The 21,416-nt window shown below is 35.4% G+C and overlaps 1 protein-coding gene across 18 annotated transcripts in view; it reads left to right on the top strand.

Annotated features, from left to right (window-relative positions):
- Positions 1-21,416, top strand: part of CEP128 (centrosomal protein 128) — a 145,454-nt gene that overhangs the window by 53,296 nt on the left and 70,742 nt on the right. The window contains exon 19 of one of the 18 annotated variants that reach the window (XM_061367537.1): positions 21-313. The exons of the other annotated variants lie outside the window; for them this stretch is intronic. Within the exon in view, the coding sequence (XP_061223521.1) occupies positions 21-109 (89 nt within the window). The 3' untranslated portion in view covers positions 110-313. Of the gene's footprint in view, positions 1-20; positions 314-21,416 lie in introns of those variants that run through there. 18 annotated transcript variants of the gene reach the window in all.

Raw genomic sequence — 21,416 nt, 5'->3', positions numbered from 1 at the left:
CTTTGCCCTCTCCTTCTAAGGTACTGTCACAGCAGAAGAGCAAGTTTCTGAACGCATGAAGAGAATGTGGGTAGCTGGAAATCTTACAGGTAGAGGTAGAAAAATGTGATCAAAAGAAAAAGAGATAAAACCTAATGCATGAAAATGATCAATGAGAAAATAGGCTAATTGACACAAGGTCCATGAATCAGAATTTCCAGAATAAATTCTATTCAAAATATTCCGATTTCTAAATCAGAAATAAATTCTATTAAAATAAATTCTTTGGTTCCACATCTTTTGGATTAAACTTTCTCAAGGATCTCATGAAGCCTGAAAAATGGAAGGCTACATGGTGAGGAAATGCTATTTTGATGTCTATAAATGGCTGATGCTAAACTAACTTATGAATAAAGTACTTCTACAAAAACTTTGCTTGTGGGTGAACCTTGAAAACTATTAATATGCCTTATAGAATCATAGAATCATAGAATAGTTAGGGTTGGAAAGGACCTTAAGATCATCAAGTTCCAACCCCCCTGCCATGGACAGGGACACCTCACTCTAAACCATATTACCCAAGGCCTCGTCCAACCTAGCCTTGAACACTGCCAGGGATGAAGCATTCACAACCTCCCTGGACAACCTATTCCAGTGCCTCACCACCCTAACACGAAAGAATTTCCTCTTTATATCCAATCTAAACTTCCCCTGTTTACGTTTTAACCCATTACCCCTTGTCCTACCACTACAGTCCCTAATGAAGAGTCCCTCCCCAGCATCCCTATAGGCCCCCTTCAGATACTGGAAGGCTGCTATGAGATCTCCACGCAGCTTTCTCTTCTCCAGGCTGAACAGCCCCAACTATCTCAGCCGATCTTCATATGGGAGGTGCTCCAGTCCCCTGATCATCCTCGCGGCCCTCCTCTTGACTTGTTCCAACAGACCCATGTCCTTTTTATGTTGAGGACACCAGAACTGTACACAATATTCCAGGTGAGGTCTCATGAGAGCAGAATAAAGGGGCAGGATCACCTCCTTTGACCTGCTGGTCATGCTCCTTCTGATGCAGCCCAGGATACGGTTGGCTTTCTGGGCTGTGAGCGCACACTGCCGGCTCATGTTCATTTTCTGATCGACCAGCACCCCAAGTCCTTCTCTGCAGGGTTGCTCTGAATCTCTTCTCTGCCCAACCTGTAGCTGTGTCTGGGATTGCTCTGACCCAGGTGTAGGACCTTGCACTTGTCATGGTTAAACTTCATGAGGTTGGCATCAGCGCACCTCACAAGCGTGTCAAGGTCCCTCTGGATGGCATTCCTTCCCTCCAGCGTATCAACCGAACCACACAGCATGGTGTCATTGGCAAACTTGCTGAGGGCGCACACAATCCCACTGTCCATGTCAGCGATGAAGATGTTAAACAAGACCAGTCCCAACACTGATCCCTGAGGGACACCACTCGTAACTGATCTCCAGCTGGACATGGAGCCATTGTGTGCGGCCCTCCAGCCAGTTCTTTATCCACCGAGTGGTCCATTCATCAAATTAATGTCTCTCCAATTTAGAGACAAGAATGTCGTGTGGGACAGTGTCGGACACTTCACACAAGTCCAGGTAGATGACATCAGCTGCTTTTCCGCTGTCCATCAGTTCTGTAGCCCCATCATAGAAGGCCACCAAATTGGTCAGGCAGGATTTCCCCTTGGTGAAGCCATGCTGGCTGTCACCATGCACCTTGTTGTTTTTCATGTGCCTTAGCATGCCTTCCAGGAGAATCTGCTCGAAGATTTTGCCAGGCACAGAGGTGAGACTGACTGGTCTGTAATTCCCTGGGTCATCCATTTTCCCCTTCTTGAAAATGGGTTATGACACAGTGTATAAATATGGCTGACTTGTTAAATGGTTTGCATCTTTTAATGTAATATGTTAGACTACTATGTGCATACCTCACTGTGTCATGGTACAGTCTTTCACTGTATTCTGTTACCTCAGTTTCTGAAGGAAGCTGTCACCTCTCAGGTTTTCTTTTCTTGCATTCCTTCAAAAACTTTGTTCTGGCCTTTATTCAGGACTCAATACTGATAGCGATGGCGTATTTTTTTTAATCTTTTTTTTTGTGTCAGCCAGAATAAATATTCTTTACTCTCTTTAATCATTTTATTAGTAGTCATTTTGTATGTAGGCTCAGACCAGATGAAAGTAAACTTTTATAAGTTTAATTACAGCTTCTATTAGCTGACTTAATTACTAATTTTTGTTCAATATAGTAACAAATAATAGCAAAACAGCTGTCCTGGTTTCAGCTGCCATAAGGTTAGTTTTCTTCCTTGTAGCTAGTACAGTGCTATGTTTTTGGTTCATTTTTTTTTTTCATTTAGTCTGAGAATAATATTGATAAAACCATGTGGTGTAGGTGTTGCTAGATAGTGCTTACTTTAAGTGAAGGACTTGTTTGTTTCCCATACTTTGCTAATGAGGAGAGACACAAGAAGCTGTGAGTGAACATAGCCACGGGACATCTGACCTGAACCAGCCAAAGGGATAATCTGTACCAAAGCATATCATGTTCAGTGTAGAAACTGGGGGAGTTGTCCAGAAACCACTGATGGCTGCTGAGGGTGGGCTGGGCATTGATGGTGAGCAATTGTGTGGTGTATCACTTGTCTTTCTTGGGTTTTATTCCTGTCTTTTTATTATCTCCCTGACACACTCATTATTATAGTATTGTTATTATAATATTTTATTTCAATTATAAAACTGTTCTTAACCCACAGATTTTACCTTTTTTCTGATTCTCTTCTCAGACTGTGGCGAGGGGGTGGATTGGGGGTATATATGTGACATGAGCAAGTGACTGTGTGGTACTTAGTTGCCAGCTGGGGTTAAACCATGACAACAATAGCAATAACAAATAAAAACATTCTTGTAAATATTTTATAGAACAGGGCAGGTTATTTGCTTTACAAGAATAGTAAGATCCTGTCAAGACTTTCTTCCTTCACTTACAAAGAACTTTGAAAGAGAACATACTTTGATCTTTCAAGCTTGAATGTTTCTATTGTTATCCTTCACTTGTTTAAAATGATAGTGCCAAGACCCTGGTATAATATTAAATAGTGTGTTATTCTTTTTAGATTTGAATAATTTTCTTCTAAGATGATCTCCCTGAGGCCTTATTTGCCCTTTTAAATATAAGTGCATAGGAAATAAAGCAAACATTATTTAGTCATTAATTCTGCTGTACCTGATTTGTTTCATGCTTTGTGGAAAACTTTGTAGCCTGCATTTATATTTCAAGGTATAGGCAAAGTTATCATGGGAAATTGTTAAACTAAAAAGAGGGGTAAAAATTAATATTATGCACTGAGCACAAAAAGTAGTATGTAATCTCATATCTATCTATAAGGGACATTCCTTTGTTCCCTACAAATATGCTCAGTTACACTTGTTAGTCAAGATATTATGAGTTCTGTAATTCTAAGTAAATTATATTCTCTTCTGTCTACTTCTAGAGGTGGATGCAGGTTAAAAGTAGGTAAGAAAAAGAAATTAACAGTTGCATAGCCATTAGTTTTCTCTGTAACACAAACTAGTAAAAATGCTTTAAAATTCCACCAAATATAGGATGAGAAATAGGACTTAGTAATTTGCAAGCTGACATTGCAGGGTGGTGTTAGGTTTGAGATCTGGGTTCAGGATACATGCACACGCTGAGAATCCAGAGCCACATAGGTATTAGACAACAGAAGATGAAGGTAGGTAACTGACTGCTGTTGGTGGATTTACTAAAATATCCTCCTTGCTGTCTTCAAAGTATTCATAAAAGATTAATGTTTGATTTAAACAATTAATGGTAGTGGAGTTTACTGTTTTATAGGGAAATAGGGATTCAGGACTGTTTTTAGGTAACTACCAAGCATCCTATTGGTTCTTTACACCTCACCTTTTTTAATGGTATAATTTGAAACCTGGTCATGTAAGATGGTGGGGTGTTGGTGTTTTGGGGGTTTTTTTGAACACTACCATGACAGTAGTGTTAGAGGAGGGAAGAATGTACTTGAATTCACAGTGGTAATTAATTATATGCACAATTAAGAATATATCTATATGTGCAAATTTATGATTTAGTTCATCACATTCTAATTTGATTAGATTTAATAGTCAACAGGTTGTGTAGATACAGATGGAGTTGCTATGATTTGGGCCAGAATCAGTGTGTTTATTTAGCTTTAGCTGCTGTGGTGTCATAGGCCTTCAAGCAGTAGTTATTTACTCTTAATAGTATTCAAGACTTTAGAACAAACATCTGCTGAATGGAGACAGGGAAACAAAATACAACTGAAATTTACAACAGGTAACCTAACGCAACTTCCTGGTATTTCACTCATTTAGTAAGATATCTGGTAGTTAACAAATAACTGTACATGATATACAGTATATGCTATATATAAAGTGTGTGTACATATATATACACACTATATATAAAATAACATTGTGGATGTTGTCTGTATAGCATTCAGTGTGGGTCATGCAGGAAATTACTAATGTAAACACGAGGATTAAATATGTGATTTGTAAATTAAGAGTTAGGAAGGTGCTATTCTGACAAATTGGTAGTTACTGAAAAGCATAGTTAGTATTGTTTCCTAGATGTTAGTCTGTAGGCTCATTTTTCTTCCTGAGCAAGCTTGGTATGAAGCTCAGTCATGTCTTATCATCATTTATGAAAATAAGACTTGAAACCTTAGATAATTTTATGGCTTTGTTGGCTCATAGAGGAAGTGGAATAGCCCTGGGATCATTTAATTTCATTCACTTGCTGCCAAGGAGGGAAATTTTATGTTTTATTTAGTTTTACAACTCTTTATACCAATTTTCAATTTGAAGCCAGGTTCAGAAATTCATAATAATGTTGACAAACATAAAAAAGCCAGGTTCAGAAATTCATAATAATGGTGACAAACATCAAACGATGTTTTAAGATCTTTTTATTAACGTATTAAGAAATAGGCAGATTAACTTGGTATTCAATAGAATTTTCTTATGAAACTGAATTAAATGACAGTGCGTGTGACAGTGTATATAAGAATAATGGACTTACAATCTATGTGTGAATTTAATTGTTTTGTTCACAGTTATGTCAACATAGATTGTTCTTTTTAATTTGAAAACTGTGGCCTGCATTGCACAAGATCAGGTAAGCTGGTGGGAGGCAGAGAAATAATAGAATGCATGTCTGTTAATGTGAGTCCTAACTACTATTATTAATGTAATGATACATTTAAATGTTTAAACCAGTTTTTATTAAACAAACAAAAAAAGTTGCAAGACAAAATATGGCTATTTACATTTCTTGGACTGTAATACTCTTGCATACTGAATGAAAAGCCTAGGTTCAATTATGGTGAAACTAGTAGAATGTAAGCATGCAAATAATTTAATGTATACATGACTGACATGAAGATTAGAAAAGCTACTTTCCTAAAGAAAAAAAGAAAACACGGCTAATACCATAAAAAGTTTTAAGCCAAAAGGAGAAAGCAGGGTACCAAAATGATAGAAAATGTAAATAACAGAGGCAGAATGGTAGTTGGCTTTCATTACTTAAACGTAAAAACTGGAAGAAGTACTTACAGAATACTGACACTCAGTAATTAAATTATAGGCAAAATGTAGGTGCAAGAGTGAAGGAAACAAGGGCAGAATGGATTTACTCTAATTGATAAAATGACCCTACGCTTTTTTTATAAACAGCAAAGCATACTTGACAGTATTGCTTAATTTTCAGTGAAATTTGGTGCAGGTGGATAGAAATATATTCTCCGTTTAGAATGATGTAGATTTTGGATGGGTCATTTTATTAGAAAGTCTGATTCTGTAAATATCTATGGATGGGGTTGGCCTTCGCCGCTACTACAAACCAGTTGTCTGAGTACTTAAATGTGGTCTAAAAATGCTCTATTAATTTAAGTTTGCATAAATTATAAAAATAAAACTGAGAAATTGTATTCTCAAGAAATTTATTTATTGATTTCCTTTCAATGGATCTGATATTAAAGTTTTTTGTTTGTTTGGTTTTTTGTTTGTTTGGTTTTTTTTGAGGAGGAGAAGGGGGGAGGAAGAATAGAGATTTATGGTAAGCATGCCAAAAGTATATAGGATGAGTATTTAAACTCTTTTATTGATGAACATGTTTCAGGAAGTTTTATAAGCTTAAATAGGTCTACCAAAACTTAACTACATAGATTGTTTTTTCCCTTCTTCACCCAGAAGTGTTTTCAAATATCAGGGATATTGTAGGCTTTTGGATCCTCCTTACGAATTCCTGTAGAAATGTTAATATTATCACAGCCTATATGATATAATGCTGATTAATACAAGTAAGCTAACATAAAGATTCATGAATGAGAGTAGTGAAAGAAAATACAGAAACATCACAGAGTTTCAGGATTGCTTACAGAGGAGCAGGAATTTCATAGCTCTCTGGTGATGCATCAAGACTGGCTGCAGTCCTCTCTCCATCTTGATAAGCATACCATCCTGAACAGTGGAGAAATTCAGAAGTCCAGTATTTATAAATAAGTAAGAATTGAAGAGAGGATGTGGATTCTGATTTCCAGTTAGCTGATTTGTACTTTGGCTACAGTTCAGTACTTATCTATTTATCTGCCATGCCACCCAATTGGATACTTCAGTAATAACTTAGATAAAAATAATACTTCTTAGATATCTCCTCTTGAAGTGATTTTAATTTCATAATAAAATATATTTTAATAATATTCATGAAGTATTCAATGTTTTAACAAAGTGGACAAAGGTCTGAGGCAATAAAAGTATAAATCCCATTTTAACTATGTTTCATTTGCCTTCTGGAATCACTGAGCACGCCAAGGAGTTCTTACAAATTGTTTTAAAATTGTTTCAGATGACAAAGGTATTACTATTACTACAAAGGAACGTTTGAAGATAGGAAAACTGTCATCCTGAATTGTACCCAAGACCTGCCCCAAACTTATTTACCAAATTTTATATGGTCTAGCCAGATTATGTAGTCTGAAAAGCTTATCATGCAAACCAGTGAAAGTCTGTATTTCATCCTGGGAGCACCATTGTTCTTACACACTTAGACTTGCTTTAGTTGCTGATTGGTTTTGTCGAAAGAAAGTATCAGCTGTCTCTTCATCAAGAGTAGAACGTCAGCAGTTTTTGAAAACACAGTCAGGATGCTTGATACAATTTGAGTTTTATTTTTGACCAGGTAGAAGTCTGCATTCATACCCAAGCCCTTTAAATCTTTTTACCATGCATAAATAATAGTAATTTATTTTTTCTTTGGTGTATATCTGAATTTTTAATTTTGAATTACGTGTTTTTAGAGATTTATTTTGCCACCCTTAGCACAGAAGCATAGATTAAACTGCTTGAGATATGTTATTTTGGAATAGATCATGTTAATTTTAAAAATACATAACTAGGTTAACAGCATGGACTGTTATGTTCAGGTCCTAGCCTTATTTACATGTTTGTGTTCCTTTCTTGGTCTTTCTATCTCTGTGAGATTTCACTATCTTTGGCCATATTTTTCAGTGTGCCAGAGTATTTATAATCTTGAAATTTGTTCTGAAGCTAATCCTGTATATACTTTTGTTAGAATAGCTAATTAAAAGAAAAAGAAACATTAAGTTGTAGCAATCTTTGTTATTGATCAAATGCCTTTAAAATATTTCAGGTATTTAATCTTTTTCATATTTTTTATTTGAAGGTGTTAAATCTATGTGGCAATACACATTAAATGCTTTAATATTTACCTTCTATACAAAAGGATACTGTCTCTGTTACGTTTCCGATGTTTTTCTGTTTCGTACGGAGAGGAAAAATAGGTCTTTCAAGAAAATCTTTCTGTAATAAATTGAAAGATATAGGGGCTAGACATGATGTGGTATAACAGTGAGCCATGGAGTTTGCACAGTTCTTTTGTTTGAATATAGTGTACTGCTACTTCAGAGAAGACATGGGTAGCCAACAAAGAAATGTTTAACAAAATAAGGCCTGAAGTATTTGACAAGGCCACATCCATTTATTTTTTATTTTTTTTTTTATAGAGCATTATTGATAGGGCTTTTGTGATGTAAGAAGAGCAGGTGGTTTGCTCTGATACACCAACAATACACTGATTTAATTTGTATCAAAGGTATAATATTTTGCAAACACTGTTTTATCTTAAAGTCCCAGGTGATGCAAGCTGAGTTCTGTACAACTTCTCAGTGCCTACACTATAATCACACTTAAATTGAAAGAGGGTAGATTTAGATTCGATACTGGGGAGAAAGAATCTTGTCTATGAGAGTGGTGAGACGTTGAACAGGTTGCCCAGAGACGTTGTGGGTGCGCCATCCTTGGCAGTGTTCAAGGCCAAGCTGGATCAGGCCTTGAGCAGTCTGTTCTAGTGAAGGGTGTCCCTGCCCATGGCAGGGGGTTGGAACTAGAGGAACTTTAAGGTCCCCTCCAGCCTGAACCATTCTAGTATTCTATGAAATTATTACATTTTTAGAATTTCTCTGATATTGGTGCATTGATTATACCACTAAGTAAGGTTTAAGAAGATAATGATTCTAGTCCTGACCTTCTAAGCTTTTGTCACAAGCACAGAATTCTGCTGGGCAAGTCTGTGGTGTTATACTTTGTGCATTAAGTTTATCGTTCATTTTGTTTAATTACATTCATTGTATTCAAGAGTCAGAAGAAGAAATATTTTTATGCATTGTCTTAGATTTGAAGCTCCAAAATCGAGTGGTGGTGTCATTTCTGTTAAGCATACAGTTAGCTACTAGTTACAAAGATTTTGGTATGTGATCTCTAAAGCAAGATATCAATTTATTTTTTTTAATTCTTTTTTTTCTGTTAGGAAAAAAAATCATGATTCTTTGTTGTTTAACTGCGGAAAATATAGATTCAATGAGCCTGTTACACTAAAGTAGATTTGAAATGTAGGTAAAACTTTGCTTTTTACAAAATCTTATCTTCCAAATTATTATTTTTTTTTAATCAGAAGTCCAACTATTGTTTCAGCAGAAAGTGTAAAAGTTCAAAATACAGAGACAATGCAGTATGTCAGTATGCAAATATACTGACACTGAGCGATGTCTGAGCAAGCAGGAACTTGGGAACCAGTGAAATATCCACAGTAAATTTTAGTGTCAGGATCAGTACTGAATGACAGGTAGTATTTTAGATGTTTCTATCATAGCTGTCACCATAGTACTTAGTAGCTTTCTAGCTTTCAGCTGAATGTGGCCCAGAGAAGAGGGTGCTGGTGGCTGAAAGACTGAATATGAGCCGGCAATGTGTGCTTGCCGCCCAGAAGGCCAGTTGTATGTTGGGCTGCATCCAAAGGAGCGTGGCCAGCAGGTCAAGGGAGGTGGTTCCGCCTCTCCACTCTGCTCTGTTGAGACCCCACCTGGAGTACTTCATCCAGCTCTGGAGTCCTCAGTACAGGAAAGATTTGGACCTGTTGGAGAGGATCCAGAGAAGGGCCACAAAAATGATCAGTGGGCTGGAACACCCCTTCTATGAGGAAAAACTGAGAGAGCTGTGGTTGTTCAGCCTGAAGAAGAGAAGACTACGGGGAGACCTTATTTTGGGCTTTCAGTTCTTAAAACATGCCTGGAGAAAAGATGGGGAAAGACTTTTTAGCAGAGCCTGTTGAGATAGTAAAGAGGTTTTAGTCTTAAACTGAAACAGGGGAGATTCAGTTTGGATGTCAGCAAAACATTCTTTACAAAGAAGGTGGTAAAATACTGGAGCAGGTTGCCCACAGAGGTGGTGGGTGGGCCATCCCCGGAGACATTCAAAGTTGGATGTGGTTCTGGGTAATCTGATCGAGTTGAAGATGTCCCTGCTCATTGCAGGGGGAGTGGACTAGATGATCTTCGAAGGTCCCTTCCAACCCAAACTGTTCTGTAATTCTGTACTGACACTGAGCAATCTCTGAGTAAGCAGGAACTTGGGAACCAGTGAAAATTGAAATACTGTAAAATACTTCTACTATGAACTGTTATGTTTAACAGTGAAGTACATATACTGTTATGAATATAAATTTAAGGCTTGTTCTGACCTGTCAGCTTTGTTGTTTTTTTTCTTTCCAATTTGTTTGTTGTTTTTTTTTTCATATTTTACCTTATATTATCCTTCTATGACAACAGAGTCCTTTCTGTGGCAGCAAGAAACATTACAAGGTATTTTAAGGTCCTCTGTTATTGAACAGTGAATGGGAACATCGATTAGAGAACATTGGTTTTTTTGTTTCCCATCACAAAGGAAGAAATCTGAGGGGTTTCAGAGACATTTTCTATAATACTTGGTTTTGGTGGTGAGCTTAAAAATACATAAAGCTGAAATATACTTTCCATTCAAATAATATCTTTTTAATAGTGTTCTTGCCCTTTAAATCATGTTTGGTTTTTTTAATGTGATGGGGGAAGGAGGAGGGAGGACTTCTAAGTTATTTTAAACTTTGCCAAAATGAACCTGCATTCAGAGTCTTAGAGGAATGGAAATAAGCCCAAATCATTTGGAAATCTTAACATGAGGGTTAGTTTGTTTCTTGGGTTTTTTTGTTTGGTTATTTTTTTGCATTGGAAAACTGGAAATATCAGTCTGGACATGCATTTCTCTAGTTATCTAGTATTTTATGCAACTGTTTTCATTTGCCATTATCTTTTTATGCACTCAAAAAAATATGGTTGCCATTGTGGAAAAAATGAAGGTAAGAGATGGGATCAAACTAGAGCTAAGAGGTTTTTAAGATATCTTAGATTTATTTTTTTCTTTCTTTCTGAATCATATACTTTAAATGCTTATCTGAAACCTATGTACAGACATAGTTTAGAAAGCATGGTGTGTTCTTTAAGCATTAAATTCCTGAGTATATAGTACACACTAACAGTAAGAGACTTAAATTTATTAGTTTTGCCTCATGGTTTACCTACACATACTGGAAACTAAATCAAAATTAACAAGAGTAACCTGAGGGATTGGGATTTAATATATATTAGTTAGAATCTCTTATTTAATCTTTTCTTCCTGTTATGAATTATGTTTTTTTTTCTTTAAGCCAAGATAAAGAGCTGGTGTTCTAAGGACTACTTTTTTGGGTTTTTTTACAGCTGTTGATATGATGGCATAGAAGTGTTTATAATCACAGTTATACCTTAACAGTGCTTTAGCACTACATAATAAAGAGAATTTTGTAAGCATGTGTACTTTTATATTAGAAGTCCTTGACTTAGCATTGTCACGCTTTCAGGTTATGTAGTGTTTCCATACGAAATCAGTATCACTGATTTACACCTATTGAAAATCCAACCACACAAAACCCCAACACAGGCACTTTCAATCTTGTGTCTTGAATTCAATATTTTTCTGAGAAGTACATAACAGAAACATGTTATCTACCACTCAGTCTTCATTAGGTAGAGATAACATTCCCAGGAAACTCTGATTTCAGTTTCATTAAATAATACGCTGTCTTACAGGAAATGAAACTGAACCAAGGGTCTGTGGTCCTCTCACCTCTTGCCATAAGCAAAGAAATTTTGGTCTAACATACAGATGACTCATTTTGGAAGTTTAAGCAGGAATTAAACTTATTCACTAAGAATTTTAATATAATAAGGCTCTTGAAATTAAACTATTTGAAATATTGCATATTACTGTAGTATATATTTAATATATTTTAAAATTCGAGCTAATATTATTTTTTTTGCCTAGGATTTGTCAGGCTGTATTAGAATATGTATTTCAGTGCAGTTCATTAATATGTTAACAGCTTTTATATACTGACATGCTGATGTGCTATTTTAAACCTTTTTTCCCTAAAGTGAGTGCTAGTGCTGTTTTGTATTTGGAGAAATTAAATTTAAGCTCTATTTCACTACCAAAAAAATTCTCACTTTGAGAAGAGCTTCAGTCACTGGTAAAGCTAACTGTTAATGTTGACTGTATACAACAAAATAGTTTTACTTACAGATGGGCATTACAAGTAAATCCTTGAGAAAAGGAAAGCAAACTGGAGGTTTTTTCCTATATAAATATTAAATTAACTAAATGGTTAATTAGCCTGTTGGCATCTTTTTCCATCTAGTGGTTTAAATATGACAAATTGCTAGGTTCTAATCAATTTAATGAACATCTGATTAGCATCTTCAGCAGCTGCCTCTAAAATTCAGCTTTTATTTACTGTTTTGACTAGGTCTTATTGGCACTGGCTTTACAAAATGGGAGTTGCGATTAGTACATTTAAATATTTTACAGGTTTTTTTTGTGTTTAAAAAGGATTTTGCTTTTTGAGTCAAACAAGGCAAGGAAATCAACTGTGTAGTTCATGCAGTATTAGTGATTAGAACGATAAGCTATAGAGGATTTTTTCCAAATAATAAGTCTCTAACTTATTAAAACCTACTTGTAGTGATGAGCATTTATATTTCAATCTTCTATATTGTGGGCAATAAGTCACAGTTTTTCTTGTTTTCTTGTGACAAAGTCTTGGCCATGATTTGCATGCTTTTGCCTATTTCATGAAGTTCCCCAGTTGCAGGTTAATAAGCACTGTTGTTAAACACTGTTGCTGTAAAATACTGTTTTCTTGCTCGACAGACACAATATCTGAGTCATAATGTGCTTGTTCCTGGTTATGTAAAAAAGAAAATAAAAAAAAAAAGAAAAGAAAGGTAGGTCTCTTATTTCTCAGTCTGATTTCTTGATTCTAGACCACCTCTCTACTCTGAGGTTTTTTTTTAATGCAAACTTTCATGTTGCAGTACTTATTTTTATTTTCTAATATTTGACCAGTCCCTTTGTGCAACATTATACACTGCCAGTATGTAAGTTTCTGCTTAACAGAAAACATTTAAATGTAAAATGTGTTCTTGTTTCACAATTCTGACACTTTTAAGTATCTTTTTGTTGTGGACTTTTTGTTTGGTTTTAGCATATCTGGTAAATTGAGATACCTGTCACTACAGAAAGAAAGAAAGTACAAACCCAAGAAAACGCATGAATAAATGCATGAAATGTATGTGTAGTTCATGCATGCATATGTATATACTGCATCAGTGTACGTTGTACATACTTCAGCTGTCTGGACTAAGAGTTCGTCTTCCTGATTTTACTTACAGCTGATGACTTGGCCATAAAACATTACTTTCTTGATTAGTGTGGAGGTCTAGGAACAGCATTTACTGAAAAGACTGTTTGGATGTTGTATGTATGGAAAACCATTTCCATTTGCAAAGTCAAATGACCAGACAGTATGCCTTTTGTTGCAAGATACTATATCAAATGGAAACCCTAATGAAAGCATTTAGAATCTGTGGAGTGCATATTTACTAAAGAAGAGTTCAAAGGACAGAATTAACTTAGCATGATCTTGAGTGTCATGCAAAGACTGTAAAATTGCCAAAATACTGTTTTAATTTCAGAACCAGCAACTGAAGAAGTTAAAAAATAGTTTCAAATTATTAAAAAAAAATAACAGGAACTTTCTCTGTCTCTCAGTAATAATGGATGCTGTGAAGACCAGTAGCATTTTTTTTGTACAGTTATTGTAGTAATGCCTTTGAAACACATCCTTCAGCACTATATTTTGGTTTCCATTACCTCATTAAGAAACGGTGTGACTTTCAGGGAGGTTGACTTTAGAATGTTTCTCTTATTTCTAGGTCATTCAGCTATATGATTATGCAATATTCATGTGCTGACCTGTTATTATCTTGGGAATGTGAGTTAGTATGAAATATTTTTAGTTCACAGAATTAGAATTTCTTATTTGTTAAATGGTACTCCAGAGAATTAGTATGATTTAATTAGAGCTTTTCATATCTTGCTATTCATCTTGTGTAGTTTTTGAAAATAATATCTCTTTTTGTTAATTAGGAATTAAATACTGCAAGTTGATGGTTATTTGATAGCTTGTAATAATCTAATTTACTTGAGTACTGGACAGATCCAGGAACCATACTGAATCTGATTTGGAAGAAATGTCAATAATCACATTCTTTCTCCATCTGAATCACCAATATGATTGAACAATTTTATATTTCCAGGTCAAGACAAAGCAGACTCGGGTCTCTTGTTCCTTAAACTTTGTTCTGTATGTTATGTTCTTTTCTGATATAGTGCATGTGTAGTCTGGCTACAAGTCACATGTCTGACATTATTCTTTTTCCTGAGCCTAGCTCTTAATTTGGGGCCTGTAAGAGACAACTCTGTTTTCTTGAATTAAATTGTTTTAAAGAGTTTGTTTGACTGTCTCAGAAGAGTAACCGAAATCCAAAAGGAACAGTTTATTCCAGAAGAAGTTCTAATACTCTTATCCTTCAGTTGAAGTGCACCAGTTTGCCAGAATATAAAATACATGTCAAGACAGGAGGGCAGACATTTACAAGATACAATATAAGTTCTTATTCACTGTGAAAAAAATCTTAATAATTGATAAAGTTAGTCCTTTGGGAGAAATTAACTTTGAGGACCAAATGTGTACAGGAGAAACCTAGTTGTATGTTGCACTATCGCATACTGTGTGTAAAGAATAGGGCTGGAAAAGATGCTGTCAGAAAGCCCCATATAATAAGAGAAATCTAGCATGAAGAACCTAGTGTGATTAATTTCAAAGATTTTTTTTTTAAACTGCAGGTATTTTATGACTTTTATTTTCATTGTTAATTCTGTAGATTGTCATACAGGAAAAAAAATTGGTTCTGACATTCACTAAATGACCTTCTTAAATAAATATGGCAGTAAAAATGTAATGTTGCAGCAAAATGAAATTACACTAGATAAAGGGTAGAAATACAATATACAGAAAAGGGTACGAACTTTTGGGTAAGAGCCATGTAAAACAGTTTCTGAAAATCAAAACCAACTTTTGATTTTGGTTATTTTCTTATTCTCTGAAACAAGTTTAGAATCGTATTTTGACAGTTCAAAACATTACTTTAGAGAGGGCTTAAATCTTTAATTTAGGCTCAAGAGCTTTAATTTGCTGTCATGTTTTGTCTTATGCAACCTAAAAAAAAAAAAAAAAAGAATGCAAGGGAAATTTAGCCATTTGTTAAGATTGCTAAAGAATATATAAATCTCCTGTAAAGAATATGCATTTTTAACACTTAAGCACACATTCTGACAGGCTAGGTTTCTGTAGGGAATCCTCAAGAGGCCTGAGCAGATCAATGTGCATTTTAACCTATGTTTCGTAACAGTTATACCTTTCAGGGACATATCCAATGAAGCATATTTACTATTTGCTCTCTAGTCCTGACACTGTTGAGAATTCATACCTAAGCCAGGAGATGATGCAACACCTATTAAAAGCACTTCCAAGGTGTCTGTTTGTCAGTATACTTTATAAAGTGTGCTACCAGAGGCGTTTATAATAAAAAATATCAAACATTTTATCAGCTTTGCAAACTTTAGTTCATTCCTGGCATTTTGTCGAGACTAAACAGACATACAGCTATGTTGTAAATAGGTGCAAGTATTAGGTGTGTAGGACATATGGTATGTTCTCCCATTTACAGTGACATTTGTGTGGGATACTGACAGAGTCATTTGGCCGCTTCTTTGCTAAATGGTAATGGAATGTTTCTGCCTGTAGAAATTATGTAGTACTGGGGGAATGGGATAAGCAATTCTGTAATAAACATAACTCATTTGCTGCTCTTGTCAACTCTTGTAGTAAGACTTACAATCTCTGTATGTAACAAATTTTATAATAAGCTTATTATACTGCTCATACTGGGTATTCATTTCTCCGTGTAATCTCAATTCTGAAACTTATACCCTCTTACCTTTTTACTCAGTGAAAATAGCAGTGTAAATTTGGCTTTGTTGTGATCAGTCTGTAGGAATTAGATTAATCAGATATGAAGTATCAGTTGAAAATGGCATATACTCCACTGTACAAGATGAAAATAAAGCTCTAGTGCTGCTCTTCAGTTTGTGACACTGGAAAAAAAATATCAATTTATGTTTATATGCCTGCTGCATGAGAAGCAAACTTAAATGTTTAATATTATGTCCCTGCCCACAGGCAGAGGGTTAGAACTTCGTTATCTTTAAGGTCCCTTCCAACCCAAACCATTCTATGATTCTCCTCTTAAAGGAAAAAGGGGTGGATTTTAAAGTATAGGAGATTTTTTTTTCTCAGTGTTTTCATCTGAAAAAGTTACTAAAATTTTTATACTGTAGATTTTTACACATATCTACATGGAGGGAATAGTAAGTTATTGCATTTAGATATTAGAAATTCAAAACAAGGTTTTAGATATTAGTGAAATGTTGCCAGTCACTGGAAGTTAAAATGTTTACCCAGCTGTGTTGGTAAATCTCACTTGTATGTCATCAATTACCATGGGACAGTACAAGTCTGAACTTATACTTGAGAAAATCGTTAATAAGATTCTTCATAATTGCCTGCTTACAGTTTCTTTGGGCACTTTGCTACAAGAGAGATATGGAATTGCTGCAGTTGGTCCAGAGAAGGGCAACAAAGCTGGTGAAGAGTCTGGAGCACAAGTCTTATGAGGAACAGCTGAGGGAAGTGGGGTTGTTTAGTCTGGAGAAGGCTCAGGGGGGACCTTATCGCCCTCTACAACTGCCTAAAACGAGGATAGCGCAAGGAGGTGGCTGATCTCTCCTCCCAGGTGACAAGTGATACAAGAAGAGGTAACAGCCTCACGCTGTTGAGACATGAGGAGAGGTTTAGACTAAATATCAAGGAAAATTTCTTCACTGAAAGGGTGATCAGGTACTGGAACAGGCTGCCCAGGGAAGTGGTGGAATCACTGTCCCTGGGAGTGTTAAAAAACCATGTAGGTGAGCCTCTTAGTGACGTGGTTTAGTGGTTGATTTGGGAGTCCTGGGGAAATGGTTGGACTTGATGATCTTAAAAGGTCTGTTCCAACGTGGTTGATTCTATGATTCTATGAGATGGGGTGTTAAATAACTTCCAGTTGCGTTATATTGTGATTTTTAATATCTGTCTCATTACAAAGAGAGGATTTCTGTAAATCTGGGGGAAGTTCTCTGTGTTGCAATGAGACACACAGACCTCTGTGTATATGCTTGGTTGAAATGTTTTCTTAGAAGAAATTTGGGTTTTAGTAATACAAAGGTCCACCAAGTGAAATTAAAAACTTCTTTTTACAGCATTTTGCAAGGACAGAATCACACAGAGCTGTAACTTTTTTGTGTGCTTTACTCTTCTGACATTTATTAAAATGACCAAAATGCTGAAAGATTCTTTTTTCTGAAATTGGTAGGGAAACTTAATTTCATGACTGTCTTTCAGCTTCCTATGTAATCTGCTGTCCTTTGCTGTGAACATTGCAAATAAATTGTTTAGCTCTGATCTTCAAACAGCCCAATTAGGACATGTAAATCTAAGCTCCAAAGAGTTACTCATCTCAAGTAAAAAGTGTCCTTGGCTAGAAAAGCTTCTGTTTTCTAGCTGACAGCCTCTTTTGGCCTGCCCAGTTACTTCAATTCAAATGAGTTGTACTAGCTGCTTCAAAAAAATTGATACACTTAACTTCAACCCTCCCTTAGCTGTTAGTTCTCAGATCAGTTCTGTGTATTTTTTGCATTAAGATATGCAGCTGCCTTTCAGATGTAGCCAAAAGGAAATTTGCTGATATGCATAAATATGGTTGGTATGATAAACATCAAAAAAAGAAAAGCCTAGGAAATTAAGACAGAGAACTCTGTGAAGAAAGTGGCATTCAATTTCCTGTGTTGTCATTTATATATGCCATACCATAATTTTTATGGAGCTGCTATGTCCATAAACTTATCAACATAATTTTCTAAAACAAGAAATGATGAATTATCTCTTCAGGCTTGCACTCAGTGAATGCAAACAAATTAAGTTTCAATTTCTTTCTGTGTACTCCTGGAAGGTTTTATTCGTAATCACAAAGGAAATGTTTCTCCATTCAATGTATAATCGTTACAATTTTCTCCTGTATGCTTTGACAAACTGGAATGTTAAACTGTATTTTCTGTTTAAAATGTCAGTTGCTCTGAAGACCTCACTTTAAGGGCATTTCTTACTCTATTTTGTTTTATATGATGCTGGTTTTGTTGGATTTTATTTTTATTTTATTTTTCCTTTCCAGATTATTTAATAGGGTTCCTAATCACAACTAGGGGAGAAAAAGCCATTAGTCAGTTAGCTTGGTAGATCTGTACTGAAGACAGACTTGTGGTTATAGCTCACACACACAAATCCAAAATAATCATGAGTTAATGGTCACACTAGTTTCCCATTCAATGGAACCATTTATTGTCACTGCAGACAAAAGGCTAGATTCTTACTTCTGTTTCTCACTCTCATCTGTGCTACTTGCTCTTCTTTCATGTCTGTTTCTAGTTGGTCCCCTCTATACTATGTTTTACTCACTATTAGCCACATATGACTATGTGTTTTTTTGCCATTGTACTTTGTTTTCATTGTAATTTGAACCTATGGAGGTCCAGGTTCAATATTTTTTGCCAGGACAACGTAAGCAAGAGTAATGCACAACCAGAGGTAGGGAGCAAAGAGACCTTTTAGCAAATGCCATCTGCAGATGTAGTCTGTGATGTGGTCAGAGCACATCTGGTGGAACTGGAACACTTAGTGCTAGCACCACTTCAGCTGGGGGTGCACTAGCTTCTGTTGGGACAATAATTACACAGTCATTAGTACCAAAACTAACTTACTAAATCTGACTCCTTGAAGTGAAGAACTTCACTGTAGTATATATGTACTATTAGACTGGTAAGGTAAAAGTTTCTCGGCCTCTTGTAAAATGTGAAGTATTTATTCACTAGCATTGTAGGTAAAATTTTCTAAAATAAAATCTGTTCTCAAGGTTTATTTACAATAGGAATGCCTACATTGGGCAGTAGCTGTCAATGTTACTGCTCCATGAGTAATCAACACCTATATGCAGTATAACAGTTGCATGTCATAGTAGAATCAAGCCATTACTGAAACACTGGCATTTAAGGCCTTAGAAGCATCGGTAATCTTCACAAAATGCTTAATGGCGGTAACTCATCAAGAAAATTGTATCTGCATCTACTTACAATTGAGTGTAACCTAACAATAGGTTGCTGAATTGAAAGGGAAAACTTAACATATGTTTACTCACATCCCCTGGCCTGGACCTTTATGTGGTGTGTGAAAGGTCATATTTACCCTGTCACAGATGATAGAATTCTGTACAAACTGTGATTAAATATTTTTTAAAAGAAGAGTAGCTGCACCTATTCCAAAAGAAGCATGAAATCATTGCGATAGATGCTCTTCAAGACAGTACCAAGCCCAAGAATAACATATGAACTTTCTTTGAAGTGCTGTCGTTTATCTTTACTGATACTTTTCACCTAGAGGAGATTCTGCTTCTCACACACTGTTAAATTCATATTTGTGCAAACTGGCAGGAGGAAAAAAAAGCAGCTACCTGTCAGACTATTTTAGAGGTGATGTCAATATAGTTTCTGAAAAGTATTTATTGATTGGATTTACAGCATATTCACCTAGCACTCTTTCCTTTTTAAACCTTTGCAGGACCAGATATTCCAAGTGGGATCAGACCTCCATAAAACAAATGTGTGCTTACCCAAAAGAATGTTATTTTTAAAAAAAGTTGAAAAAACTGTAAAACCCAAAGTGACCAGTAACTGCTGGTTATTACTGCAAGTTACTATTTTTCTCTCCTATATATTAAGCCTGTTAGGTCAGTGTCAAAGGGCTCTTTTAGCACAGTATGTATTTTATTTGACCTTTTGTTCCATTACTCCAGCCAATGACTTATTTGTATATTTCAGTTGCTAAATGCAACCAACATAGTAGATGGTTGCAAAAAGCCAGTGAAGTGAGTTGTTTCCCATCCACATCAATATTTTCATTGTGACTTGTGTTTTCTTTGAATTTTGTGAGTGTCTAATTTCTAGATTCAGTGGATCTCAGTGATCCCCTCAATTATCTTTATCTTAGGGCTTTTAGTCTTATGTTTCCTCATAAGATACTCTGCATAGTTGTAACTGAAAAGAGACTTTTGTGACTATAGGCAAGCCTTGCCAACCTAAGGGTAATATAAAGTTGGAGTATTTGTATTTTGATAGATAATTTTGGTATCAAAAAACCACCAAACCCCAAAAACCCATCATTGCAATGTTCTCCAAGTGTATGTGTGTTAATGAGCTCTCTTTGGGGTATGCATCTTTGATAACAAGCAAGGTCAACTTTGAAACTGCTTTCTCTTAAAATTCAGATAATATTTTATTCAGATAATATTTTAATTACTACATTTAGTGGTACAAAGAATTTTTTTGCCATGAAGAAAGTTCTCTTTGCACATAAAAAAAAAATATCTGTCTTTTCACCTGTGAGTAGAAGAGATAGCCTAGAAGCTACAAAGACTAGAATTTCACAGTTGCTATTGTTTGGGGTTTGGATTTTTTGTTGATTTGAAGTGTTGAAGTATAGTTACACGACTATGTTCCTTATGTAAGAAGAGGGCACAGGCAGTAACAGTGCTGTTTTTTTCTACTATATTTTACCAGGTTTTCATCCTTAACTTAAGCATGTTAGATGGAAAAAAAAAAATGAGATATTGACACTCAGCCTTTTGGCTTGTTTAATTGCTGGCATCTGTAAAGATTGCTACGATGACTGTTGACAGATACAATTTTACACAAGAGACAAAGAATGTTACGAGATGGGAGTGGCTCACTCCCATTAACTACTAGCTGTTTGTATCTTTTTTTTTGTGTGTGTATATATTGATTTGAGGATAGATTCAACTAATAAGCATATGACTTGCTTTTAATCTTGACAGCAACCTTCTGGTTGCTGCAGAGTTGTGGGTGTAGTTTTTATAAGCAGGTATTTAATTCGTAATTAGAAAATGACAGCATCCTGAAACTCCAAACTGTTTTCAAAACAACCAAAACATGCATTAAAAGTAGTTGAAAAAAAATCATTTTTGGCAACTGCATTTTTAGTATCTGTTGTATCTCATTTCAATTTTCATGGCTGAAACCATGTTTTTCAGGTAAACTTTTGCTTTACTGCATCAATTTTCCATGTTTTTATTCTGTGTCTTTTGTTTGGGATTTTTTGGTTGGTTGGTTGTTTTTTAGGTTTTTTTTTTTTGGTTGGTTGGTTGGTTTTTCTTGTTGCTTTATTTTTATTTTTTTTTTTCATTTTACCACTCTTGGTGTCTGCACATCTTGTTTTCAGACAAGAAAGTTCTTTCTGTTTAAATTATTATTTTATTGTGAAATATATTAAAAAATTAAGAAACCATTATATAGAGCCATAAAGAGAAGTTTAGCTAGTAGTGGTTTTCTTGGTCAGTAGAATCATGTAGTTTAGTAAGGGTTTCGGA

This window comes from Neopsephotus bourkii, unplaced genomic scaffold, assembly GCF_033783945.1.
Source record: "Neopsephotus bourkii isolate Nb327-2 ecotype Australia unplaced genomic scaffold, CSIRO-AGI_Nbou_v1 NB_1376, whole genome shotgun sequence".
Lineage (NCBI taxonomy): Eukaryota > Metazoa > Chordata > Aves > Psittaciformes > Psittacidae > Neopsephotus > Neopsephotus bourkii.
This window is presented reverse-complemented; position numbering and strand designations above follow the sequence as displayed.